A 27,755-nucleotide genomic window follows, 5' to 3' on the forward strand; every position below is an offset into this window, starting at 1 on the left:
AGCTGTGACCTGCTCTGTGTATTCATCCACTTGAGTGGACGGAGTGGTCACTGTGGGCAGCTGGCTGTGGCTGGGGGAGGTGGGTAACTGGGGGTTGCCCCTGGGGGTTACGTTTAGCCCCTGGTCAACTGAGCTCTCTCCCGCTCCCGGCCTCCGGCACTCAGGTCCTGAGCGGCCTTCCTGTCCCGAGGCCATGACGTGCCTCACCTGGGCCCAGAGCAATGGCCCGGGCCAACCGTGGACGGAACCTCTGAAAGCCATGAGCCAAAATAAACGTTTCCTCCTCGAAATCCTTCTCATTAGGCCCTTTGGTCACAGTGACGAAGACCTGACTAACGCAACCGCTCAGTCTGTGCTACTTTTGAGTGTCCCTGGCACCCTCCCCTGAAGTCGGGGCTGACTGCACCTGCTGTCCTTGGGGGGCGGGGGCAGCTGCAGGCCCATTTCCAAGACAGTTCCGGGTCCACGTGGAAGCTGGAGTTCAGGGAGCCCTTGGTGGCCGTCCACCACCCAACGGCACAAGTCTGGTCACCTGGCACTGGTCCCCAGCGAGGAAACACAGAGCCGCCCTGCTGACCAATGGGCTTTCGGTCTGTGCTGGGGTCACTTTCATTTTCCTGCTCGCTGAGCACAGCCGCACCCCGAAAGACAGAAGGACAAAAGTCTGTCCTTGGAGGTTGTAGGCACAGAACTGCGTCAGCCCCACCTGCCACAGACAAGCAACCCCCAGTAGGTGGCTGGGGACACCTGCTGTCCCACCTGGTCCTCTGTGGCAAGAGGGCTCTGCAGTGTGGGGCTGGTCCTGGCCGTGTGACCTTGCGCAAGCCACATGGCCGCTTATGTCTGAAAATGGGTGCCATGCACGGGAACCGCTGAGACCAGTGAGCTGCCCCTGGGGACAGCTTCCCAGGGCAGAGGGGCTTCCTCACCCCAGCCTGGGGGTCGGTGCATCTGCCTCCTCCGGCCCCATCAACCCACCCAGCTACGTCCACACTGCTGGCCACCCAGCCCAGCGGGGCAGCCTCCTCCTGGACAGGCACAGAGAGCACCCTCCAGGCTAGGGCAGGCGCCGCAGGAGCACCAACCAGGAAGGCTCAGACCCTGGCCCTGCGCCGCGAGTCACCCTGGGCAGCGGGCCCTGAGCATGGTCCTCTCCACCTTGCTCCTCTGCAGTCAGAGGTGGCCCCACCAGCATGGGACCCAGCAGGTCTCCATGTCTCTGTTCCCCGGGGAGAAAAGCCAAGAGCAACTGACCGGTGGCATTGTTATGAGATGACCAAGGTGACCCGTGGAAAGTGGCGTCCACCAAGCCTGGCACGTGGCACCTTGGTGTGTGCCATTTTCACTGGTCCAGCTGCCGTCACAGCTGCCCTGTCCCTATGCTCACTCTGCGTGGGAGAGGAGGAGGAGCCACCCAGGGCCACAGCCCAGGCCTGCCTGAGCCGAAGGACTGTGCTCTTAAGAGTTGTTCCCACCTGAAAGCACTCTCCGTGTGCCCTAAACATCCACTGACACATGTAGGTGTCACATGTCACAGGTAGTCACATGTATGACCTCAAGACAGCCCCCTGTGGTAGGCACTGTTGCTATCATCCCCACTGCACAGATAAAGGAAGGGCACAGAGAAGTCAAGTAACATGTGTAAGGTCACACAGTAAGGAAGCAGCGGACCTAGGATGGGAGTCCCCACATTCAGAGGGCAGATGCTGGGCCCCTAACTGCTGCCCCCTGTGTGTCTCCCCTGCTCTGCCCCCTCTTATTCCATGAGATGCTCCCAACAACCCTTCAAGGTAGGCAGCCTCAGCCCCATTTCACAGCCCAGGAAATGGAGCTTGCCGCCCGCAGGGCAGGGTGAGGTGTGCAGAGGAATGATGGAACGTTCCTCAACTGCTTTCTGGAGGATCATGTTCCGAAACACCTCTCACCAGGGGGATGAGGCCCAGCTGCCTCGGGGACACTGTCCTTCTGTCCTGTCCTCCTGGTCTGCGCCAGCCTCTTCTGCAGAGCAGACTCTGGCCTTGCTGAAGGTCATGGGCGCCTTCAGGAGGCCATAGATCAGAAATAAAATCAGCCTGCAGAACACCAAGCAGCCACCGCCCGCATTCTGCTGCGCTCTGCGGCCGGCCGGAGGGAGGCTGGCCCCCGCCCAGCTGTTTGCAGGAGTGCACCATACACCTTGGGAGCCCTGGGGAGAGACCACCAGCAGCAAAGCAGCCAGACAGACCCTGGGGTGCGTGCTGCCAGCCCCACACCCATGTGGGAGGGAGAGGACACTAATTGGTCACAGTACTCTTTCCCTCAGAGACGAGCTGAGGTCTCTGGATCCTTTGCAGAACCGTCTGCTAGGAAGTACCTATTGATCAGAATCATATTTTCTAGCTTCCTTGCAGCTAAGAGTGGCCATGAGATAGCACTGTGGCCTTTGAGCTATGGGAAGAAAGGGTATATGATGTTTCTGAGCCATCTTTTTAAAGAGAGGGAGTATGTGGTCCTTTAGCTACTCTTCCATCCTGCCTGGGCTGTGGATGCAGGGGTTGGAATTCTAGCAGTCATTCTGGACCATGAGGCAGAGAAGCTAAAAGCTAGGAGGGTAGAAGGAGCAGCAGTCAGAAGGGGTCCCACAACACCCGTGGACTGCCCGTCTCCAGGCCTCTCTTCCGTGAGAGGGAAATGGACATGTGTTCTCGTCTAAGCCTACCCTATTAGGTAGGTTTGGTTGCAAACAGCCAGACTGTTTCTTACTGATAGATTTCCATCCCCTCTACCTGTCCCAGGGGCACCTCCAGCAGGCTCTCCCTCCCACAGGTCCCCGGATCCACGGAGTTGGCTGCCGTCTGGGCCTGTGCCGTCCACTGTCCCTTCCAGCTGGTCAGCCAACACAGACCCATCCTTCCAGACTTAGCTCGGGTGCTTCCGGCTAGAAAGCTGACCCAGACCCCGAGGTTGTAGGGCCTCCATCTCCTGGGTTCCCACAGCACCTGGGCCTCCTGCCTGCCTGTGGGCGTCCCCTACATCATCTGTGCCCACAGCTATCTGTGGGGGCACTGGTCAGCCTTCCCCAGGGTCCAGGCAGAGGAGGGATAATAAACATTTGTAGGAAGAATAAACAATGTGTGAAGGAGTCTCCGGGGGGCCAGGCACGCTGAGCTCTGAAGCCCCAGCATCTGTGTCCTGGGAAGGCTTCCTGGAGGAGGGGGGAGGCAGTGGCCGGGCACCAGCCAGGGCGAATGTCCCGCAGACCCTCAGGGGATCTTTACACGACTCAAAGGAATCTCTCCAAGGTGCCCCTGAACATCGTGGAGCGGTCACCCCCCCCAGCTGCTTCAGCGCCAAGTGGTGGTGACTGACAGGGCAGCTGCCTGCGGGGGCTCCAAGCCCGGGCAGGGGGGAGGGTCAGCATTGTTGGAAGCTGAGCTTACCCTTCCTGGCGCAGGGCGGCCATCTGGTTTGGGTCAAAGGTCTCCAGGGACTGGTTTGATTTATAGGCCGGTACAGCCGCCCAGGCGGCACGGAGGGCACAGGGCGGCCAGGGCTGGGGTAGGAGGGAGGCCAGCCAGGGGCCCAGACACAGGGCAAGCACCCTGCTTCTGCTCCCAGCCTCAGGTTGCTTTCTAATAGAGAAATCCAGCAGAGGAAACTCCACCACCGAGAAAGCCAGGAAGCATTTACTGCATGCCCAGCGCGGTCCACGCGGTCTGCTGGTGCGCTGCATTCTGGAAAGGGAACAAGTCCCCGCGAGCCCTGTCCAGCAACACCTGGCATTTCACATCCACGCGCTCAGGGACCACTGAGCCGCATCTCATAGGCAATGGCTTCAAAGAGCAGAGTCCTGTGACACTGGACCTAGGAGTCGCACCCAGCCTCTGCCCTCTGAAGCGTCCTTCCCCACAGTGGGCGCATCTGGAATCTGGGGGACAGGGAGGTCACAGGGGCTGAGGCAGCACAGGGGGCCCTCAGACCCCCGCCCCCGCTGCAGGTGGGCTCGGGCAGCAGAAGCCCCACAGTCAGGGTGGGCTGAGGTTTCCAAGGGGCTTTAAACAGCAGCTGGCCTCGAAGAGCCTGGCAAGAGGACCACTTAGGCCACAAGCAGACGTGGCACCGACCTCGAGGCAGGCAGAAGTACAGATGCAGCGATGGGCCTGGGATGCTGGGTGCTGGAGAGGGCTGGGAGCCTGCACTCTGGTGATGGGGGAGCCGGAGAAGTGGGCTCTGGTGAGGGAGGCCGCACATGGGGCATCTCCCTGGGTCTGACCCCTCGGCCTCCAGCTGCAGCCTCCCCACTGGCAGAAGCCTGAGAACATCAGTTGAAGTGGGACTGAGGCCGTACCCATGTCCTCTGCAGGACATGTCCCAGGACTGCCAGGGGCCCCACCAGGAGCTGGAGGAGGGCATGGGGGCAACATGGGAATAACAGTGACTGTCCCCTCTGAGACACCATGGTGCACAGTCCCAGGGCCCCTTCTAACCAGCTGGGGGGCCACACACCTGGCACTGTACCCAGAGACCCCCGCCTCCCTAGAGACATGAAGCGCCAGTCAGGTGTCCCTGCCTCTCGCCAGGGCAGCCAGGGCTCAGGCGGTCCCTGGGCTGGCTCCGGTCACACAGGTCAAAACACACACCTGAAAGCCACATCTAGAGGTGTCCAGGTCACCATGCTGAGACCAAGCGAGGAAAGCAGGGTGTCACATAACCTGCAGCGTCTCGGGAGCACAAGAGGCAGAAGGGGCCCTTCAGGACACACTGAGCAGGAGGCACCGAACCTGGGACTCCAAGTGCCAGTTCTGGTCTGAGGCCTGCTGGCCGCTCACAGGCTTGGCTTTCTCATCTGTGAAATGGGAATATTAAGGTGCCACTACAGGACTAAGGGGACAAGAGGAACTTCATGAGAGCAAGCGGCTGAACTGGGGCCCGGAGACAGGCCCCCGCTGGTCACTGTGACTTAATTTCGGCATGCAAGTCCTCCTCTCAAAGCTCCCTCCGTCTGTGGTGGGGGGGTTCATGAAACCCCAGAGCCAGAGCTGAAGCTGGGAGCCCGTCTAGGCTGAGGTGGGGACCATCCATCACCAGGGAGCCCGCCAGAAACGTCACCTCCCGGCAAGGAATGCAGATGAGAGAGCTTTTGGGAGGGGGGCGGTGATGAAACCTGACCCAGGGGCACTTCCTGCCCGGCCACCCAGGGGAGATGCTGGCAGCCCCGGCCTTTGACCCCGGCCCTTGATCTGTTCACCCCTGGCAGGGTGGGGGCAGAACCCAAGACGGGCCCTGGTCCAGAAAATGACAACCAGACCCAGCCATGTGCCGACAAGACAAGTGTCCAACATCTCCCAGGCATAAACGTGTGTGACCAGAGGCCACCGGGTCAGGAGGGAAAGGCAAGGAGCCAGCACGGGCTCCCCACCCAGCGGCCACCAGCGCTGCTCCGCTTGACTCCAGCCAGAGAGCAGGGAGGAGAGCTGCTGTGTGCAGGAGTGTGGGGACACAGGATGGGCGACTGGGTCCCCTTCCCAGCGAGTCTCCTAGAGCACCAGAGCCCTGTGAGCTGGTCGCCAGCACTTCTCGGGCCTTGCCATTTACCAGGGGCTTCCGCGGGTGGGTCACCTCTCCCCCTTTCACACCCCCCCCCCAGGAAACAGGGCCTCAGGCTCCGCGGCTCAGGAGCTTCAGAGCTAGGAGGGAGCAGGACCTGCCTCCCCTCCACTCCCCACCCTGGAATCCCTGGCATCCCTCCTGTCCGTCCATCCCCCTGCTTCCCACCCAGGACCTCTGACATTCTCTGAAGGTTCCCAGGCCTGACTGACCCAACCGCCTGCTCCAGGTTTCTGAACTGGCCCTGGGGCCCTGGAGGAGCTGGGGTGAGCGCTTCCCCTCCTCGCCACACTGGCCCCAGAGTCATCCCCAGAGGGCAACAGTGCCCCTGCTCTCTCCATCAGGCTCCCCAGTTACCCCCCGTGGCCCTAAAGCAGCGCGGCCCAGAATTTGTGCCGTGGTGGAAACGGTCCACTTCCTATGTTGTCCAGCGTGGCGGCCACCAGCTGCATGTGGCTAACGAGCATGTGAACACAGCCAGAGCAACTGAGGAACTGGATTTTTCGTTTTATTTAATGTTACTTAATTTTAATTAAACAGTTGCTTAATGAAACACACGTGGCTAGTAGCTACCACGCTAGACAGCCCCCTCCCCAGTGCAAAGGGTGTCACCACACTAGATAGCACCCCAGTGCAAAGGGTGTCACCAATGAACCCAACGTGTGTCCCTCCATATTAGAGATCATAGAAATGCAAAGATTCTTTGAGGCCTTCTTGTCCAATCACTTTCTTCCTTTGGGGGAAAAGCCAAGGTGCAGAGGGAGATGGTGACTTATCCAATGTCACACAGCCAGGGGCCAAGCTGGAATCTGCTAGGTTCCCAGTCTGGTGCCCTTTTCCGACCTTCCCTACCCCGGCCTCTCGTACACCCAACACTAGACTCTTGAGAAAGTCCAGTTAGTCCGGGTCAAGGATGCGTGTGCAGACTCCACACCTCTGAGCAATCCATTTTGGCAAAACACCTTGAGCAGCCTAGCAGGGTGGCCCATGACGGCCAAAAAGGACATAAAAGCACTCAGTCCACCATGCACCTCCTGGGTAGCTTGCCCAGCCTGGGAGTGACTAGAGCCCAGGCCAGCCTCCGGGCCCTGCCATCCCAGGGGACACCAAGGGCAGGCAGAGCTCACCTGTCCCAGTGATGCCTTCCTGGGGTCCAGCCAAGAACATGGGCGAGCCAAAGCATGGAGACGGGGTGGCCTGTGCTTTGGATTTGGCTATTGGTGTGGGGAGGCTCCAAGCCCTGGGTCCCCCACCCACCACCTAGGTGGGAGAGACTGAAATGCAAGTGCCCTGCCAAAGGACAGCGCTGGGCTGGGGGTGGCGGAGGCCCCCCATCCTCTTATAGAGGCCCTGCTCCTGGCTGGGCTGCCAGAGGCGGGCTGAGTAGATCCAAGGAAACCTACACTTAAAAAAAAAAAAAAAAGCCCCAGAATCAACATAGTGGACAAGCAAACGTTTCCAATCAGCTCTGCCACTCACAGGGTGACCCCTGGTGAGTCTTCCCCCTTCCTGGACCTCAACTCACTGTCTAAAACAGAAAGGTACGCCCACCAGAACCAAAGGCCACCCCACCCGCCCTCCAAGCAGGCCACCCGAAGACACGGGAGGCCTGGTCTTCGGGAGGCCTGTGCCCATGGAAAACAGACTGTGGACAGCATTTCCTGAGACAGTGATCGGCTGGAATCTATAGGGCACGGTGGGCCAGAACCCAGACCCTGGGCCTTGCGGTGCACACTCTCCAACACAGACCCAGCCTTGCTGGCCGCCCTCTTGGTCATAGGCTCGTCCCCACTGACTTGCTCAGGACCACCTCAACCCCATCAGTGGGGCCTCAATTCCCCACCCCAGAGAGGACCACGGCCAGTGGATGCCCCCCACCTTCTCCAATTCTGTTCTCTTAATCACATTTCTCTATATCTGGATTGATCCAAGGCATTTTTTTTTTCCTGTTCCCATCTGTCTCTCCCTCAAATTGTCATCATAACTTCCCCAGGGCCCCACACATAAGAGATATTCAAAAAACATTCACTGAGTGACGGTTTGGCTAATCCTCTGACCCCGACCACGGCTCCCACCAGACCGAGGGCTCCAGGGCCTGCCTCGCTCACCCCCACAGCTGCTCTGGCTCAGGGTCAGCAGGAACAGAAGGACAGGCGAGCAGGTACCACTGCACCTCTCAGGCAGGGCTGAGTGTGGCTGAGGAGCCAGCAGTGGTGCCGAGATCCATGTCAAAGGGGCGGCCATGGGCAGGTGCCACTGATGTTCATCTACAATTCCTAGCTAACTGGAAACTCCTCGGGACCGATTTCCACCATGTCTTCTCAAGATGCTCGCAGCTTGTAGTCTTTCTGTTTTGTGTGGATGCTGCAGGAAGCAGGAGCTCTTTCCCTGCTGATGACCTGACAGGTAACTGGGTGGATTCTCAGCTGTGGCCACTCATTCAACAAGGCTTACTGAGAACCCACCAGGTGTCAGGTGCTGAGGACACAGGGCAGAGGGATGGCCAGCCCTCAACTGTGAGTAGAGACACTCAGGGACCCGAGAGGGCTCGAGGCTGCACCCACACCTTCTGAACTGCCACTGCGGTTCCTCCCTGTGCTGAAGGTCAAGCTGGAGGCCTCTCAGGACATCCTGGGATGCAACAGGTAGAATAAGACACCCAGGATGCCCAGTACCGACCGCTCAGGCTGGGTGCACGCATTTTTTCCTTTGGAAAGGGAAGCAGCTGAACCGTGCTAAACGCATGTTTCCTTAGTGTCCGGACCCCCAAGCTTGCTCCAGCCCAGACTGCAGGCAGACCCCTCCTTCTGCCTTGGGCTGCGTCTCCCACCCAGTTCCTGGAAATCCAGGGCACAGCTGCCTGTGCCCTGGGCCCCCACCCACCCAGTGGCCTCCTCTGGGCAGGTGTCCCAGTTGCTGACCATGGCCAGCGCGGGGCTAATGGCACCGGCCAACTGGGAAGCTTATAACCAGAGCCGCTGCAAGACTTGTGATTCAACAGGAGGATGACAGAGCTGCTGTTTCCCAGGCTCCAGGGGATGCTGAGGTTCTGGCAGGAACATGAAGGGACAGACTCCAGGATGCCACAGCACTCCCAGAGCTCAGAGGCCCAGCCCAGAGGCAGCCAATCAGAGGGCAGCAGGGGCCTCTGCCAGCACCCGCAATTCCTGGAGCCTGACTGGCCTTGGTGAAGCTTGTGATCCTGGGCCCTCACTCCAGAACTGCCACCTCTAGGAAGATGAACAGAATCCCACATGCCCCTCCTAGCAGGGCTCACACATCCAGTGGAGGGCTGTCACCCACCTCACCAAATAGCAGGGACAAACCTGCTCGTGTCTGTGTCATGAAACGTCACAGAGGGGGCAAGATCTGGAACTCAGCTGTGGCTGCAGATGGAGCCACTCAAAGGAGACTCCTTCAATGACTCAGAGGCTGGGACAAGGCAGAAGGAAGGTCTTTGCTGGCAGCTCTGGCCCCTGCACCTCTCTCTGGGGGTCATGGGCTAGGAGGCAGCAGGGAAGGGCTCAGGTGTGGCCCCGGGGCCCCTGGCGGGGCAGCCCTGCCTATCAGAACTCCCAGCAGGCAAGTCACAAATGGGGGCTCTCGCTGCGCTATTTATAGGAAGCAGCCACTGAGAAGGAGAGGAACCTGGAGACCGTGCGGCCGTATTTTCCAAGCCCACGGCTGTCTCGGCTTAATTTCATCCCAAGCAAATAAATCATTAAGGGGGCACCGAGTCCTGGAAGATCTGACGAAGAAAGGCCATTAAACGGCACAGCCTCCCCTTGAATTATGGAAGGCCTCCGACAGCAGCCTTATTAGTGTCTGGGCCAGCCTGTAACTCACGCTAACTGCCCCCAGCCTTAACCAGGGGACAAGCCTGGGCGAATCGGCTGCTCCCTGACCGTGGGCAAGTCAGCGTTGCTGCCCGCCTGGCAGGCCGGCCGGCTCCTCTCTCCCCCTCATTTAAACATCCCCCTGAATTTCTCTTGCTCCATCCACCACTGTCCCAGCACCTCCCACTCAGAATCATCACTGATGCTGATCAGGGGGTCGCGATGAGTGTAGCCCGGGGTGCTTTGTTCAGGGGTACTTAAGAGCCGGGGAAGGGGGGCGGGCACCAGTGCCAGCTTGGTAAACTCCTTTGGTAAGCACCCTGAGCCCCAGGCCTGGCACCGCTAGCAGCCACGGGAGACATTCGATGTGACCACACGAGTGCCAGCGGAGCCCAGGTGGAGAGGCGCACGCAGGGCGTGAGCAAGGACGAGATTCCAGCCCTGGGACAGCCACCTCCCCAGCAGGTGCCATCTGCTGGCCCTTCACCTCCTTCAGCCTCATGGGAGAAATGGGCTGAGAGCATCTCCTCCTTCTCCCTGGGGATTCATGGAGCCACAGGGCTGCGGCCTGCGGCCTGCGGCCTGCGGCCTGCGAGGGTGGGAGGTTTTCATGAGATGACGCAGGAGAGGCGCTGAGCAGCGCTGGGCCCCGGGCGAGTTTAACAAAGAGCTGTTTCCATTTGTAGTAATCCCTTCCCAAACAAAGTCACCCCCGCAGGAAAGCTCCCGGATAATCCCGTGGATTTACTGTGTTCGCCGCATGGGCAACTGGGACAGTAAACTGAGTCACCTGCTGATTGGGGGTGGTGAGGACCAGAGAGAACGGGCTGGATAGGGAAGGGAGGAGACTCAGAGGCACAGCTGGACTGCTGGGACAGGGAGTGAGGCCCCAGGGGGATGGTGGACAGAACCAGGCCTCTGGGCAGAGCCGGGCCCCTGACATCGGGTTTTACTGGCGTGGTGGAAGTGGGCCATTTCTAACAAAGAGGTCAGCGCAGGGCCAGGCGAGGAAGAGCAGATGGGCCCGGCTGCAGGATCACCCAGTGTGGGGGAGGGGGACGGCAGGGACAAGCCCTGATGGAGGCACCAGCCCTACGCCACGCCTGCCACATGCAGTATCCTCGGCATCACCTGGGAGCTGGTCAGAACACAGGTTCTTGGGCCCGGCCAGCCCTGCCAAGTCAGTGGGCACTTGACCAAGACCCCGGGGCCTGAAGGCACACTGGGGTTCGGGAGGCACTGCTGACGATTCTGTGGGATCAGCGCCATCCCCAAACCCACAGGAGGCTGATGCCCACGTCACCCAGGGAGAAGATGGCAGAGTCCCTGTGACTGTGCTAATCCCCTGGTTCTGGTGTCTAGGAGGGGATTAGGGCAGGTTCCAAAGACCTCCTCCTTCCTGGTCCCACGGGTCCCCGCCCATCACTGTCCCCAACCCCCAGCACCACATCCTCCATCATGTCCACTGGTTTCTGATACAGAGGCACGAACCGCACGGCTGCCTCTCTCTCTTGGTTTTGGGAAGGAGCATTTTCAGTGGGGACTGGAAGCCTGGGTTTGCATTCTGGTTCTGCTGCTGATTGGCAGGTGACCTTGAACGAGTCCTTATGGCTCTATGGTCCATTCAGCTCCCACCTGTAAACTGCAGGTCTTGCATTGTCTGCTGGACAGTGTGTCTTCTAACTCTGGTCCTTTGGCCCCGCCTTTGTCCCTCCACCATTCCTGAGAATGCAGACCCTCCTTCTCCTCCCTTTCCTTCTCTCCGGTGGTCTTGTAGTGGCCAGCCCTCGGCCAGGCCTAGCACCCGTCTGCTCAGAGGCAGATGCTGCACCTCAGGCCTGCCACTATGGGAGCTTGTCCCTGAGGAGTACACATGTGCACAGCTGCTGAGTTTCCTTGCTGGTAAAGTCCACCAGGCAAGTGCCCCTGGAGCTACAGGCTTTCAGAGAAACACCCAAATAAGACACTTAGAAGGAAACTTCTAGATTGCTAGTGGAGAAAGCTAAATATTCCTGGCTCATTTGTGACAGACTCTGATCTCAGGTATTTTAAAGAGATGAGTCAAAAACCTCCCAGAACCAGCGTATGCCCTTGTGTGACATCCCTCTGATTGGGATTGAGGTTTAATAACAACAATTATTTCCACATTTAACAACACTGTAATTTACCAGTCTGTGGAAGCAGAAATAGTCAGAAATTAGACAGAATTACTCAGAAAATAGTCAGACAGAATTCTACCTACTGTTTTATCAGCACCTACTATGTGCTATATACTAGACCAGTCACTTTTCTGGCTATAATCCATGATCCCAACACTGTTTGGCAAAATAAATTGTCCATTTTTCAGATAATCAAACTAAGGCTCAGGGGTAAAATAACTCACTCTGGATTACAGCTAATTAGAAGCAAATTAGAATTGGTGCTGGGCTCCCTGAGCCCTGGATCTGCCAGGAGACCACGCTGTGGCCTGGGGTGACCACGCCTGATTTCAAATGCTGTTGCCTGCATTTCGAAATCCCTTTCCTGCAGGCTGGGCTTGCGTGAGCCTACTAATGAGGGTGCTAAGTGTGAAAATCCTCCTCAAAGTCTTTTCTATTCAGCCGACGTCTGTTGCTTTTGTGGGTAACAAAGGGTGAGGGCCAGTGTGTGAATTGAAATGCCTGTCCCATCACACAGCCTCCCTGGGCCTGTGTGTGGGGACAGATGTGCCATGAGGAGCGCACAATGAGAGGTGGGAAGGGTCACACAGGGGTCAGACGTGGCGGGCAGCACCCTCTGTTGCAGCCAACTGTGACTCAGATCCTGCCATGGCAGGCGGTGAGAGGCCAAGATGTGAAGATGAATTTACTAACCACCTACTCTGCACCCTGTTCCGCGGAGCGCCCTGAGAGGGGAGACCAAGAAGACTAAGATGCAGTCCACCTCAAAGAGTACCTCCAGCACAGCACCAGCAGAACCTCGAATCACATCACATCCATTGCGGCCCTACTGTGTGCAGGTAAGTCTCCTGGGTATTTATCATGCAGACGTACATCCTACGTGAGGGCTGACTGGGCTCTGCGCCTCCAATAATTTTAGTGCCACAGTGTCTCCACCCTTCTTGGTATCAAATTCAAGTGATTCCACTGTTTTTTTTAACCTAGAAACCAAGTCAGTCACAAGCATTACAGGTACCCAAGATGAGTTCAGAGGTATGATTGGAGAAACAGGACAGGCACGATATTGACAACCCCCTCCACTTGGCACCTACAGGGGACCACATGCTGGGCCACGCTTCATTTCCAGTGCAGAACTTGGCAAGATACGGATAATTATTCCCACTGCACAGATGGGAAAACTGAGGCTTGGGAAGGTTAAATAGACAGATGGGGGGAAGAAAGGGGATTCAAATTAAGATCAAAGGTTTATTCTTAAAGGAAACTGCCTAATTGTCCCAAATAGGGATCTGAATAATTAAATGATGATAAAAACCACACCATAAAAACGCACGCAGCTATTAGTACAATGAGGCGGCTCTCCATTAACTGATATTTAAGCCATTAAATATCTGTGGGGGGAGGGGTGAGATACAGAGCAAGGTTTACAGCGCGGTCTAAGATTCCCTGTCATCAATACTTCCAGAAGGACGTGGTGGCTGCCAGCAGAGAGCCCGGCTGGAGACGGGGAGTATGGGTGGGGTTCTTCATTACACCATGGTTTGGAGGGTGTCCATTTGCTACCAAACACACAGCTTGCCTTTCAAGGGTTCATGTGCACACACAAAGCCCCCCTTCCTGTTGTCCACACGTGGCATGTCCCCTGGGCGTCATCCTGCTGGGCTCCCCTGCACTTGAGGGCTGAGAGGGTACCCATCGTGGGAAGATACTGAATGGCGACAGGGGGCACCCAGCGCTGAGCTGACGGTGTAGAGACAGCCCTGGAAGGAGACCAGGGAGTGAGCTGGGGACAGGATCAATTGACAGAGGAGGGGCCAAAGGGGAGGGCAGGTGAGGACCGTGGCAGAGGAGCCAAGGACGGATACAAGAGGCTGGGGGACCCGCCACCCCAGGGAAGACACACAGTGTCCAGTGCAGACCAGGAGGACAGCTCTGGCAAGGGGACGGTGTCCTTGCAGGCATCTTGGTAGAAAACTCTCTCTGGCCTTCATCGACACTAGAAGCCTTGGCTGGCCGCCAGCCTCCTCTGCTGCGCTGTTGCGCCAATAAATACTTGTTGGCAGATCGATTAAACCATCTAGGAATGACGTCTGGAAATACGGCTTCCTCTGCCTGGAGCAGACGGACAAGCGCCGAGACCAGCTAGCCCCAAGATGCCTCGTTTCCACGGTCCTCCCAGGGCAGCCCTGAATGGGGACATATTGGAGGCAGGGCTGGCCCAGGCAGCAGGAGGCCAGCAGAGGAGTGGTCACAGCTCTCCCTTATAGGTCTGTAGCCTTGGAAACCCAAGACTCAGTTTCCTCCCTTATGAAATGGGGATAATAAAGTGACACTGCCTCACTTATTATGACTAAATTATTTTAAATAAAATGAATAAATAGTCAGCCTAGGACACAGAACATGGGTAGAATCCAACAAAAAGTGTAACTATTAATACCTCGATATCAAAACTGCTCCGGGACTGAGCATGGTGGCACACACCTATAATCCCAGCAGCATAGGAGGCTGAGGTAGGAAGATGGAGAGTTCAAAGCCAGCCTCAGCAATAGCTAGGTGCTAAGCAACTCAGTGAGACTGTGTCTCTAAATAAAATACAAAATAGGCCTGGGATGTGGCTCAGTGGTCGAGCGCCCCTGAGTTCAACCCCTGGTACTCCCCCACCCAAAAAATAAAACTGCTCTGGGGCCCCAGGGCTATGTGTCTGTCTGGGGTGCTTCCCCTCTTCCTGTGTCACTCATCACCGGCCACCAAGAACTCCACAACCTGAGAAAACCACCAACGTGTAGAAAGAGGAGCCTGAAAACCAACTCAGAGCAGATTCCAAAGGACTGGCCTACCCCGGGGGGGGGGCGCCCAACCTCACAGCGGTTGGGACGTTTTCAGTGACATTCCCCCATTAGCGATCAAGCACGCCTGATTCCAACCACCGCTGGGCCTGTCTTTATATGACTTAGCTTTTCAGAACACCCTGCAGAGTGCTGTACTAAGCCAGGGCTTTGAGAGGTGGAGATGAAGGGGTAGGAGGAGGAACAATAGCAGAGAAGATGTGTCGGTGCCTCATCCAAACTCACTGCAGAAGGCTGGGGTCAGCCCTGGCTGCATGGCCACCCAGCCGGGTGAGCAGACCCTGCTGAGCCTTCTCTCCCTGCCTTGGCAGACGACTGCCATCCAGGCTCCGGCAGGTACTAGCTGGGCAACCTTGAGCAGCTCAAGCTCTCTGTGCCTTAATTTCTTCATGGCGAAGTAAAGATGATATGACAGGCATTGGCTCAGAAAGTTGTTACAGGGATGTGGCTCAGTGGTAGAGTGCTTGCCTAGCCTGCAGGAGGCCCTGGGTTCAATCCCCAGTGCTGGAAAAACAAAACAACCCCCCCCCCCAACACACACACACACAATGATCCAATGAGTTAAAATGTGTGAAGTGCTCAGAATAGAGCCCAGCACAGGCTGAGCACTGCATAAGTGTTAGCTGGTGTTCTTATTGCCATTATTATTATTATTATTATTTGGGTCCTTGACAATCTGGGACAGCTTCCCATTTGCCTGGTCTAGGTACCATGCTTCTCAGCTCACTGGGATGCCAGAGCCCCTGGGCATCCTGCAGCTCTTTGCAATAAACTCCCAGATGCGGGGCCCCATTTCACTCCACGCTGCAGCAAAAGAACAATTTCACTTGCAAAATTGACAACAGACATTATGTGTTTGCAATATGAAATCGCATCTTGTTTGCAAGAGGAAATAGCATCGCCAGGAGCTCCCGTCCCAGCAAACACGTGCTTCCGAGTTCACTGCGGTTAAGGCCTTTCTAAGCCTTGCTTTTACAGTCACAAAAAAATTCAGAAATTAAAAGTGATATCCATTAACTGACTTCCGTCTCATTAGAGGAGAAGCCTCTCTGAAAACCACTTCCATCTGATTCCATAGATGAACCCCAGGACCTACCCAGCTCACCTAGTTAACTGAAGCAGTGGGCCCCAATTGCTGAGAGTCTGCTCTGTGCTGGTGAGGTTTTATTTTTGTTTTGTTTTGTTTTGAGGTACTAGTGATAGAACTCAGGGCCTTGCACATGCTAGACAAGTGCTCTACCTCTGGACGCCACATCCCCAGCTCTTCGTATTTTATTTCGAGATAGGGTCTTCTTAAGTTACTCTGGCATCAACTCGGTGGTCCTCCTGCCTCAGTCTCCCTGCTAGTGAATTTTTATCATCCCCATTTTGCAAAGGAGAACACTGAAGTTTGAGAGAGGAGGTCAGGATTGCTGAGAGCCTCCTGCTGAGTGCTGCTTCAGTCTAGCCCAGGCCTTCGGGGGCTGCTCCTCTTCCCCCCAGCAGAGCTCTCTCTTCCACTATAATCCTGGGGGGAAGGAACCCCAGGGAACATCCCTGTCTTCTTTCTCCAGAGCATGTCTCTGACCCTGATCCCCCACTTCCTAGTCAGGGCTATCTGGGGACCAGCCACCATGTCCCCAACTAACACTGGCTCAGAATTCTCCCTATCCACAGGTCCCCACTTTGGGTCTCCTTCCCTGCCCAGAGCCAAACTATTCCCAGTCCCTAGAGATCCATGGTGGACTTCGGCCCCAGTCATTCACTACAGGGACTCACAGCACCTTCCCAATCACTACCCCACTCCTGGGACTCCATTGCAGCCTGTCCTCTGGCCACTCTGTGGTCAGGGCTGGGCCCATGCTGAGCTGACCCTTTCTGCATCATGTCTCGCCCAAGGCTGAAAACAGTATCCTGCCTGCAGAACAGGCTAGCGCCACACCAGACATGCCAACCCTCCTCACTAAATGGGAAATGCCAGGTTTGTTACAGATGACACCCTGGCCTCCCTGGCCTCCTGGACCGGTCCTCCAGATTCTGCCAAACTGAAAAATCAAGGCCAGGGGAGAGGAAGTTGAAAAGCTCCAAGTTTTAGTCCCACTGAGCTTCTCCAACTATTGCAAGGACCTAAGCTTAAAAATGCCCAAACACAACTGTCCCTCCATACCCAGCCTCCCTGATCGTGTGTCTAGGAGGAGACTGCCTCTGACCCTAACATCCAGGAGGGAACCACTGGTGGCCGCCCTCCTCACATCTCAGCTTCATATCTGAAGGCCAAGCCATGGTCTGAATGGTGTGAATTAACCACCAAGAGGAAGCCCATCTAGGGGTCTCACCTTTGGCTTTGGTAGCTCCCACTGCCTATCAGGCCTTTAATCCTGACTACCATATTATTGGTGCCAACATATATGATGTCACCACAGCTAAGGGAGTGGCCCAGTACTGTCCCATTTTTACAGATGAGTACAGTGAAGTTTATGGAGTTAGGTGGAGTCACCAAAGACAAAACCACTAAGTGTTGGGGAGACATACAGGTGGAAATAAAGAACATCAGACTCCAGAACATTGGTATACCCGGGCCACCCTTCTGGTCCAGTGACTAATTCCAGCAAGTAAAATTTCCCATTCCACTAAACGGTGTTTGTTGTTGCTGTTGGTTTGCTCACCTCTGGGGTTTGCCTGGTCACCCTGTCTTAAGAGGACCCCAGACACTTTCCATTAAGACTAATTCTGCCCTTCTCAAGATGTACTCTTCTACTCCAAGGTTTATCCAGTAAAACAAAATGGAGTAATGCTTTGCCATTCCATGACACTCTTAGTGCAACAACCACAAAAATAAAATATGAGCAAGAACACCACCAATCATACCAGACAGCTGAGCGTACCAGCTGGTAGGCTGGTGTGTGGAATAAGCAGCCATCAGTGCCTGACTCCTGGCCCAGCTCAGCCTAGATTCAACTGGGGACATATGCCCTCCTGGGGCCTCTGTCCAGAGGCCACCCTGCCTCCCCAAGCTAGCTGGTAAAGTTTCCAGTAGCTGCTAACTTTAAAAATCACACAATTTTTAAATTGGACAGTTCACACAATCTAGATTTCTGGGTTCTTTTGGAAAAATCCAAAGATGTGACAACATTGAGTTTCCATTCCTATGGGGAAATCGTCAACTGGGGGATGAGAGACAGTTACTCCTTTAACAGTTCACCAGTAAGAGCTGAATTTGGGGGTTCAGCCCCTGCATACAGCAAGTGGTCAATACATGACTGATGCTACCGTGGCTTATCAGTAACTGGGGTGCATGGCATTTCAGCCCAGGGAAGGTCTTCCTGTTACCTTCCTCCTGCTATAACTAGCATGGATTGTTCTGGGTACCCCTTGTACAGCCAGAAGGATGGGTAATGAACATCTCCACGCAAAGTCACTGTGCTAAGCACACACAGCATCGTGTTTGATCCTCACCACAACCCTGAGCTAGATTGCTCCCACCACCATTCCGCAAATGGGAAAATGAGGCACAGCCCAAGCCACCAAGCCTGCAAAAAGGTCAGGATTCAAACCCATGGCTAACCACCGCCCCTGAATGGCAGGATCATCCCAGCGGCTGCTGCACTGGCTCTGCCTCCGGCCTCCTTCCCCAACTCCCCGACCACCGACAGGCAATCTCTGAACCCCGTGCACCTCACCGAGCACACTTACGGTCAAGGCCATTGATATAGCGCATGGTGACTTCGCAGTGGCCCCATACGGCACTCACCACCGGGTACAACTTCTTGCCCTTGAGGCCTCGGAAGGCCACGCCCAGGTACTGGCCGTCCACGATGAAGCTGAGCGTGCCTTCATCCATGTCCAGCACCACCAGCAGCGAGTCGGGCAGCGCGAAGGCCTCGTCCGGTCCTAGGAAGGCCGGGTAGGCGACACCCGGCCGGTTCTTGCCGTCGTGGTAGAGGCGGCTGCGGCCCAGGTCCCAGCCCCACGACTCGGCGTCACTGCCCACCAGCGCCGTGTAGCCCACCGAGTGCAGCGGGGCTCGCGCCGTGGCCACGCCCACCACCGCGTGGGTGCCCCGCTGTCGCGCGGGCCAGTGGATCTGCCAGGCGTGCAGGCCGCGCGCGTGGCCCACCTTGCCGCGGATGCCGTCCGTGCTCTGCGCCACCGGGTGCCGGTGGAAGGTGAGCCGATCGTCCTCCTTGACGAAGACGTTGAGGGAGCGGTCCTCGGGGTTCCACGCGTGCCGCAGCTGCACCGCCAGCGCGGCCGCGGGCATGTCCAACAGCTGGTCCAGCCGGGCGGGCCGCCCAGGCTCTGCACCTTGCAGCTCGCGCTTGGCGGGTCGCAGCGCAGGCTCCCGCACCTCCACCGACTTGAGGCTCCCGGAGAGCTTCTGGCCCATGGCTCACTGTGGGGAGGGGGGCCACTGCAGGCCACTGCTACCTCGTGGGAGCCTCCACTCCCCGTAGCCAGGGACAGACCACGGGGCTGGGAACCCGGTTTCCGGACCGCAGACCTCCACAGCCTCCACTGGGCTGCGGCAGGGGCCCAAGCTCCTAGAAAGAAGCAAAGGGCACGGGTTATAACAGCAGCATCAACAGCCAGTTACTATTTCATTTATGCCCATGCCTTGGCTGAGCCCTTGTGCATGCATAGTAATAATGATAATTAATATATTCATATCTGGCATTTATCGAGCACCTGCCATATGCCAGACACTGTTGTAAATGATTTAGATATTAGCTCATTTAATCCTTAAGACCTCACTGTAAGACACATAGGTTATTATTAATAATACATGGGTTATTATTCCAGACATAGGATAAATAATTAGCCAAAGTCCACTACTAATAAGTGAAAGAGCCAATATTCAAGCCAAGGTCACCTGATTTCAGAATCTGTGTTCTGCATTAGAGCAATCATAAGTAATCATTTTAGAAATAAGGGCTGAACCCAGAGAAGCTGGGGCCATAGATATTTAGGGTGTGGTCCATGAGTTCCCAGCCCTGGCTGCCCTAGGGAGCTTAAAAAGCATCCTAAAAGCCCCGGGTGGTGATCGAAGTTACTCCAGAGGCTGAGGCAGGATCACAAGTTTGAGGTCACCCTTGGTAACTTAGCAAGACCCTGTCTCATAAGTAAAAAAGGCTGGGAACATGCTTTGGTGATAGAACAATTGGTGGGTACCCTCCCCAACACACACAAAAAAGCATCCTAAAATATAGCCAGGCGTGAGAAGCAAAACAACAGAACCAGAATCCACAGGATCACTCAGGGACAAGAGCAGGAGGCACCCCTCTGAGGATCAGGTGCCATCTCCATGGGAAGACCAGTGGGGACAAAGTGGGTAGTGTACAAGAGCTGGTGTCCGAGCTCTAGAGCCAGACAGACTGCACCCAAATCTTTCCTCTCCATGTTAGTTTTGTGTTTCTAAGCCTCTCTCAGACTCTAGGTTCCTCATCTGTAAAATGGGGATAAAATACCTCCCTCCAGGTGGTCTAGGAATCTGAGAGACAATATTATAAAGGGCCACTCTGGACCTCTGTGGTGTTTCTCCTCTGGCTCTATTCTCTGGGCATCCTGCGTGGACCCTTTTCCCTTGGATGTGCCAGTACTTTCTTTCGTTTATAAACCCTGTTAACAGCCTTTACCCCCTATTTGCATTCCCCCATGCAAGATTCTGGTTTTCAAGGAGGAGAAATCGACCACTAGAAGACCAGCTAGAACCCAGGCTGCTTGGGCTGCTTGGACAGGCCCTGGGTGTTGGGAGAGGAGAGCTGAGCCTTGCAGACCAGAGGCATGTGCCCTCCCCTCCCTGATCTGAGAGCTGATGGGCTTGGAACAATTTCCCTAAGAAAGATAAGGAGATAGGGATGTTTTTCATGCCCTCCCACCCTAACAGTGGCACACCTCAGCCAAAGTCCAGGTGGGGAAGGGAAGAAATCTGAAACCACACAGCACGGACAGGGATCCCCTGGGCTTTTTTTTTTTTTTTTAACCCTCATTTTATTCTCGACTCCCATTTTCTTTCCATTCTGTTGTTAGACCTCAGCTTCAGCTGATGTTGACCCTATTCAGAGAGTTTTGGCTAATGTTTGACCTGAAGAATAGCAGAGCATGTGGAAATGTGGAGCACTAGACAGTTTTAAGACGGCGGAAGAAAGTTACTCATTTTCATATCTGAAAGCACCCAAAATGAAGAAGAAATAAAAACAGAAATGCAAACTCCCTCTTCAGCAAAACTAAAACACATTTGTAATCCCAACCACAGTTTAAAGGGAAGAGCTGTCAAAAGCGGTCAAGGGCTGTCCAAAGCAGTGAAGATCCAAAATGGGGGGAGGTAACACCTTGAGAACGACACCTGTGGCTGGAGAGTTGGCAGAGCTACCCAGCAGCTGATATTCCTGAAGGAGAAAACCAAGGGTTCCAGGAGCAGCAGGAACAGTCTGGCAGGGGCCCCTGCCTCTGACGTTTTAGGGGATGATGAGGGGCAGGACTGGTGGAGGAAACCACCAACCTGCCATCTTTGCAGGAATCCGTGTGTTGGTGAGGTGGTTGGAGGAGGGTTCTGAACTGGAAGAAACCACAGCCACAGACCTCTGCAAAGACTTAAAGAAGTCACTGTAACAATCCTGGGAACAAAGTTTCTGTGAATCAGAGAGTAATCCTGCCTTCCTAAGCTAATTCTTAGATTGTTTCCAAAATGCTTGTTCCTCTTTCAAGGAAGAACCAGTACAGGATACAGTTAAAGAAGCTATTAGAGAAATAAAGGAGTTAAAAGAACAGGGGAAAAAAATGGCCAGTCAATACCACTCATCATAAAAAAATGCTGTCACAAAGCAGATATAAATTGTAACCAAATTTGCAAGCTAATTTTGTAGTTGCTTATTTTAGGAGGGAGACAACTGGAACAGTCTAAACAAAACATTAAATCCATTTTATATAGTTATTATAAGAATAACCTCCAGAAGTAAAAATAAAATACAAACCTTCCAAACTGTCAGAAGGAACACAACACAAAACCAAATAGACCATGTACTCAAAGATTTTGTTTTATGAAGCAACTGAAGCAAAAAAGACATAGAGACATAAAATGTGGTAATAAAACTAAGACCAAGGTAATAATTATGTCAGTGTATGCCCATAGAAACTACTAGAAGAAAAGATCCTAAAATTGGGAAATAAGACAAAAAACCCAACCACATGCTACATGCAAGAGACATCCCCAAAGCAAAGAGATTCAACAACTGTGAAAATAAAGGAAGAGAAATATATAAAAGGAAAGCGTAAACTCAAAATAAGAAGGAACTGTACATAACTATATTATGCAGGTAAAGCTGATTTCAGGGAAAAAGATTTAAAATGAGACAAAGAAGAATACGTTAGTATTCTTTATTAGATTTTATTGTATCATATTTAACATTCTTTTTTATATTACACTTTAATGTATTTTTTCTTTTGTTTGTTTTGTACCAGGGATTGAATCCAGGGACACTTAACCACTGAGCCACATACTCAGTCCTTTGTATTTTTTATTTTGAGACAGGGTCTCACTAAGTTGCTTAGGGCCTTGCTAAGTTGCTGTGTCTGGACTTGAACTTGTGAACCCTCCTGCCTCAGCCTCCTGAGCTGCTGGAATTACAGGTGTGGGCCACTGCACCCAACTTTTATTGTATTTTAGATGAAGAATATGATCTGTTGTTGAAGATATAACACACCAAATAATAGCACCAAAATTCAGAGCAAAAACTAGAGGAAACATAGGGGAGGGAACTCAGAAACACATTAGAGGTAGGTAATTTTAATTCCCCTCTTCTACTCATGACAGATCAATAGATCAAATTAAGTAAAGACATAAAAAAGCCAAACTTGCATAATTAATAAGACAGATCTAATTGATGTGCATATCCAATGCTATACCTTGAAACCAAAGGAGGCATGTTCTTTCAGGTGTTCCTGGAACCATAGAAAACATTTCCCACATGTTAGGCCACAAATAAAACCCTATCCAAAAGCAAAAGTAATACTGTCTGATAACAGAAAATGTAGAAACAAATCACAAAATTATGAATCACAAAACCCTATCACTTGCACATTTTTTAAAAATCTCTTTGAACAACTCGGGGAAAAAAATCCATGTAAAATTGCAGAATAGCTGGAAAAGAGCAATAAGGAAACATTCCACCCCTTAGAACCCAGGGGATGCTTGTAAGCAGCACCCAGAGGAAATCATTGCTGGAATACCCAATGTTAATAAATTTTTAACAATGAAAATATATGAATTAAACATAATGAAATGGAGAAGTAATGGAACTAATCAAAAACCCAAGAGCTGTTTTCTTTTTTTTTTTTTTTGGGGGGGGATGGGGGAAATGCCACACAATAACAAAAACAAACCAATAAAACATATAAACCATCTCATCCAGCCTAACCTGCCATATTATCTGCTCTTATTAACCATTATATTATTACTGTTAATCTGTCATGTTTAATAACACGTCCCCTGAGTGTGAGATAATGAAACGTCACTTCACCTGTGTGCACTTCCTTCCCTGTAGTCCAATCATGAGAATAACATTGAACAAATTCCAGCTGGAGGGAGTCCAACAAGGTACCTGACCAGTGCCCCTCCAAACCATCAAGGTCATTAAGAACATGGAAGGCCTGAGAAAATGTTACAGCCAGAGAAGCCCAAGATGACCAATAAGAACCACACATAACGTGATATCCTGGATGGGATCCTGGAACAGCAACAGAACTCTGGGTAAAAAAAATGAAGGAAATCTGAATACAGTATGGACTTTAGTTAGTAACAATGTGCAGTATTGGTTCATTAGTTCTGATAATGTGCACCACTAATGTAAAAGGTTCATTATAGGGAAAACATTGTGGGTATAAGCAGAGAGTATATAAAACATGTCTGCACTATTGGTTTTGGTTTGTTTATTGGTTTCACTTTTTGCAGTGCTGGGGATTGAACCCAGGGCCTCGTGCATGCTAGGTGAAGTGCTTTGTTTTACTTTTCCCAAAATCTAAAATTATTCTAAAAAAAAAAAACCAACCCAAAACTATTAATTAAAAAAATAATCAATTTCTCAATTTTAAGACATATCAAAAAGATGTTGAAAACTAAAATTCACCCACCTCTTGCCTCATTAGTCATTAATCTAATGTACACATTTAGTATTTGGTTGAATTTTATTTCATTTTTCTGTCTATAAAATATTTGTGAATTTTCTTTTAAAAATTGTTATTGTGGGCCTTTATTCAGATTAATTCATCTCAAAAGATTAACATGTTCAAATATTACTAAATGTACTTTAAATGCATGAGTGCAATGACTAAATTTAAAAATAAAAGCTTACAAACCACTTAATCTTATTATTATTATTATTATTATTATTTTGTACCAGGGATTAACCAGGGGTGCTTAACCATTGAGTCACATCCCCAGCCCTTTTTTATATTTTTATTTAGAAACAGGGTCTTGCTGAGCTGCTGAGGCTGGCTTTGAACTTGCCATGCTCCTGCCTCAGTCTCCAGAGCAGCTGGGATTACAGGCGTGAGCCACTGCACCCAGCTAATCTAATAATTTTAAAAGGGGGGCCCCCCGAGAAGGCATGAATATGCAAAATAAGAAAAATAGGGAATAACAAACTCACAGAGCAAAAAGCACTCACAAAAGAAATTAGGCTTTGCGATTAGCAAGAGGAATATTTGTTAGACAAGTTATCAACAAATATGTAACAAATTCCTACAAATGAGTAGGAACAGACCATCCCAACTATGAAATATGAGAAGATGTCAACAAACAGTGCACCCAAAAGGAGAGATCAACGCTCCCTTGAAAGAGGCTCTATGAAAAGCATCATAGGCAAGAAACAAGTTGAACTACAATGAAATGTCATTTTTGTATCATCACACAGTGGAGGAGCTGTGGAAAAGAAGGCAGGTTCATATGTTGCAAAAGTGAATACTGCCACACATGGTGGTGCACGCCTATAATCCCAGCAACTCTGGAGGCTGAGGCAGGAGGATCACAAGTTCAAAGTCAGCCTCAGCAATTTAGCGAGGCCTCAAACAACTTAGTGAGACCCTGTCTCAAAATAAAAGAGGCTATAGAGTTGTGGCTCAGTGGCTAAGTGCCTCTGGGTTCAATCACCAGTACCAAAAAAAAAAGTGAATGTTAACTGGTGCATCTCAGTGGCTGTCAAATAAGCACCATCTTTAAAATTGCAAATGCACATATGCATGTACCTTTCGAACTTACAATTCTACTTCCCTCATTTACTCGTATATGTTCTCAAAGGTGCAAAATTACATTTCACATACGGCATGCATATACAACATTGTTTATAATAGCAAAATATTGGGGGGGATGGGAAACAGGAGATAAACTAAAAGAAAATGATGAATCCATGTAATAGATGCTATGCTGAAGAAAATAATGTACTGATACAAAAGGTTCAAGAGATTAAGTTGAACAAACAAGGTGCAGAACAGTGTGTCCCCTGCTGCCATTACTGGAGGAGAAAGGAGAAGGAGGTGGCAGAAGGAATAGGACAAAGGACAGGGTATTTAACTCAAAGGGCCATGTGGAATTGGGGACCAGGTGTGTCTGTAGGAAAACTGGAAGCCCCAGAACAGTCTAAAAAGACAACTGGCTTTCCTCTGCTCCCCACAGAACCTCACCCTGACTTTGCCCAGCCCTCAAGCCTCAGCCAGGTTTTGGGGACAAAGCAGGATCCCGTGCCTGAAGTGCAGGCTGCATAGTGGGGAGCCCCTGCTGGACCAGCATGCACCCAGAAACACCGTAAGTTTGTTCAGGATGTCAGCAGGGAGGTGAGGGGGCTGCCGTCTGCGAGCCCTGTTTGGTAATTCACTGAAAGATGCCTTCTATTCCCATAATAACAGACCCAGAACCTGAGGTTCTGAAGAGAAGCAGCCTGACCAACGTCATGTGGCTGAAAGGAGAGCTGATCCCATCCTGGGCAGCCAAACTCAATCCCCTCTGCTTCCACTCCTTTCCACTCTCTCCATCACCAACCTCAAATGTCAGCTCTTCCTCTGGGGGCGGGGGGGGGGGGGGCTGCCAAGTTCACATGTCCTGTGAGGCAGGCATCCAGGGATCACAGCTTCTTCATTCAAAAGAGGAAGCAGCCTCAGAGAGGTTGCGTGATCTGTCTGGGGTCACACAGCCACTCAGTAGCAGGATGGAGGATGACTTGATGGACAACACTGTCACTCTCACATCTTCCTCCACACTGTTTAGAACAGTGCCCCCTGCGTGGTGCCCACTGTCCCCAGCTCCGAGTGGTCACCAGCTCCCCCTACCACACACTTTGTTGATGAGCACACCATGACAGCTTTGGAGGCATATATAAGACTGTCCCCTTGATGCTCCCCCAATGCAGGGTCCAGAGCAGTGTGCATGTCCTCTGATGGCGAGTCATTCATTCAGGAGGACCAGAAGCAGACCATATAATGAAGCACAGGAGACCTCCCAGGGCTGGGCTCCCTGCCTGTTTATGGGGTCCTGGGCAAAGACTTCACCCCTGAGACGCATCAGGAAAGTGCTGCTTTGCCTGCTTTTGCAAGGATGGAGGCTGTCACCAGCATTTACCTGGTAGAGGGCGGGGCAGCCAGGAGACCCAGCAAAAGGTGAGAGCCCTGTCGACATTTCGCCACGGACAGGCAATCTGCCGCAGACTGATTTCGACTGATTTCCTTAATGAGTGTCCAGAACTCTCCGTGTGAGGGGGTTTGTGGAGACAGAGCCCCTGGGAGGTGGTCAGTTCATGAGGGCGAGTTCCCCCTCCCTCCAAGAAGCCTGCCCTGATCCACTGGGCATCCAGCAGCCTGCTCAGACCTCTGTGTGCCCCAGGCCAGTCGGGAGACATGTCTTTCTGGCCCTGCTTTTTTCCTCCCTGGAGGGTATTTCTGAGGAGAGGAAGGTTTTACCTGCACATCTGTGCCCAGGAAGTGTGCAAAACCAGGCAGAGCACGCACATAAGGGTGGTGGAGAGAAGGTGCCAGGCGCAGGAAGGGCTCACTCTAGGCTCCTTTCCAAGGACAGAGCAGTGAAAGGTCCAGGGCTGGAGTTAGGAGAGGGGAACACAGAGCCTGACTCTGCACATAGTCACCCTCTCTGAGCAGCTGCCTCTGGGCTGGATCCAGTCCGTCCCATTGCTAGACATTTCTGTGCACCTTCCCTGCTTGTAACCTTCATTTTTTCACTCAACAAACACTTAGTGGGTACCTGCTATGTACCAGGAACTGTGCACCTGAGAGCTGGGGACACAGCACGTGGCACAGGGCCAGGCACACAGGACCTACAACAGAATGTAACTTCCTTATGGGAAAAACACCATCTCCGAATTGCCAGAGGGGGCCTCCCCCACACTCCCCCAGACCAAACTTAATGTCTTCTGCCATGCTCGGATGGGGACGCTTAATGACATTATCCTGAAGGGTCCACTCTGGGGCTGTAATCATGGCTGAGCAAGAAAACAAAACTCAGATTGCTCAGTGCCCTTCCCAGGGCCCTGGCGGTGTTACTGTCACAGGGAAGTGAGGTGTCAGGGCGCAGCTATGGCATGCTGTTTAAGAAGCCTCGGTGCTTTGAAAATCGTGACTCTCTGTCTTTAGAGGCCCAGGAGTGTCTGGGTGGGCTCATCGGGCAGGGGGTCTGCAGGGAGACATGTCTGCTGCAGGCACTGGCGATGGCTGGGTGACATGGCCTCTCTCAGTGTGGCCTCAGGCTTTGGATTTGATGGGGCAGGGGCAAAGGCAGGCTTCCTAGCTTCCTTTAACCACAGTCATGATAGCCCCCCTGGGGATCCGCCACTGCACAAGAGCAGGAGAACCAATCATTTTCCTCTAGGGACAGCCCACAAAGGGGAGAGGCCTGGTGACAGGTGTGAATAATGGCAAAGACTGCAAAGAGAAAGGAGGCCCTGAGCGCCCGGAATCCCCTCAGCAGATGCACATTCCTTTCAAATACATGTCACCACACTTGTAAAGGCGACAGGCCATCTAATCCTGCTCCCTGCCTCCAGCCCTCGGAGGGCTTGCCTTGGTCGACTCCTAGCCCTAACCCTCCCAGAATGTCCCATGATGCTTCCCCAAACCATCTCCCTCAGTGAATCTCTGTCCTCTATCCCTTTAAGCTCCCTGCAGTTCCCTAACTTGCTACTGCCACTGGCCCTTCCCCTCCCCCAGGCACACATCTGTGCAATTCCATTGGGCCTGGGCACGGCCACCTCAGGGGAGCCCCACCCCCCTTCTCTCAGAGCTGCTGGGATTGTTCCCACCACAACAGTTATGGCAAGGGGCCAGGCTGGGGACAACTTCAAGACAGAGGCTGGATT

The 27,755-nt window shown here is 53.0% G+C and overlaps 1 protein-coding gene across 1 annotated transcript in view; it reads right to left on the reverse strand.

The window, feature by feature from the left end:
• Positions 1–27,755, reverse strand: part of Spsb4 (splA/ryanodine receptor domain and SOCS box containing 4) — a 67,842-nt gene that overhangs the window by 34,231 nt on the left and 5,856 nt on the right. The window contains exon 2 of the mRNA XM_046431812.2: positions 18,097–18,944. Within this exon, the coding sequence (XP_046287768.1) occupies positions 18,097–18,790 (694 nt within the window). The 5' untranslated portion in view covers positions 18,791–18,944. The remainder of the gene's footprint in view (positions 1–18,096; positions 18,945–27,755) is intronic.

This window comes from Marmota monax, unplaced genomic scaffold (genome assembly GCF_021218885.2).
Source record: "Marmota monax isolate L192 unplaced genomic scaffold, Marmota_monax_Labrador192_F-V1.1 WCK01_AAM20220418_F8-fsc00022, whole genome shotgun sequence".
Lineage (NCBI taxonomy): Eukaryota > Metazoa > Chordata > Mammalia > Rodentia > Sciuridae > Marmota > Marmota monax.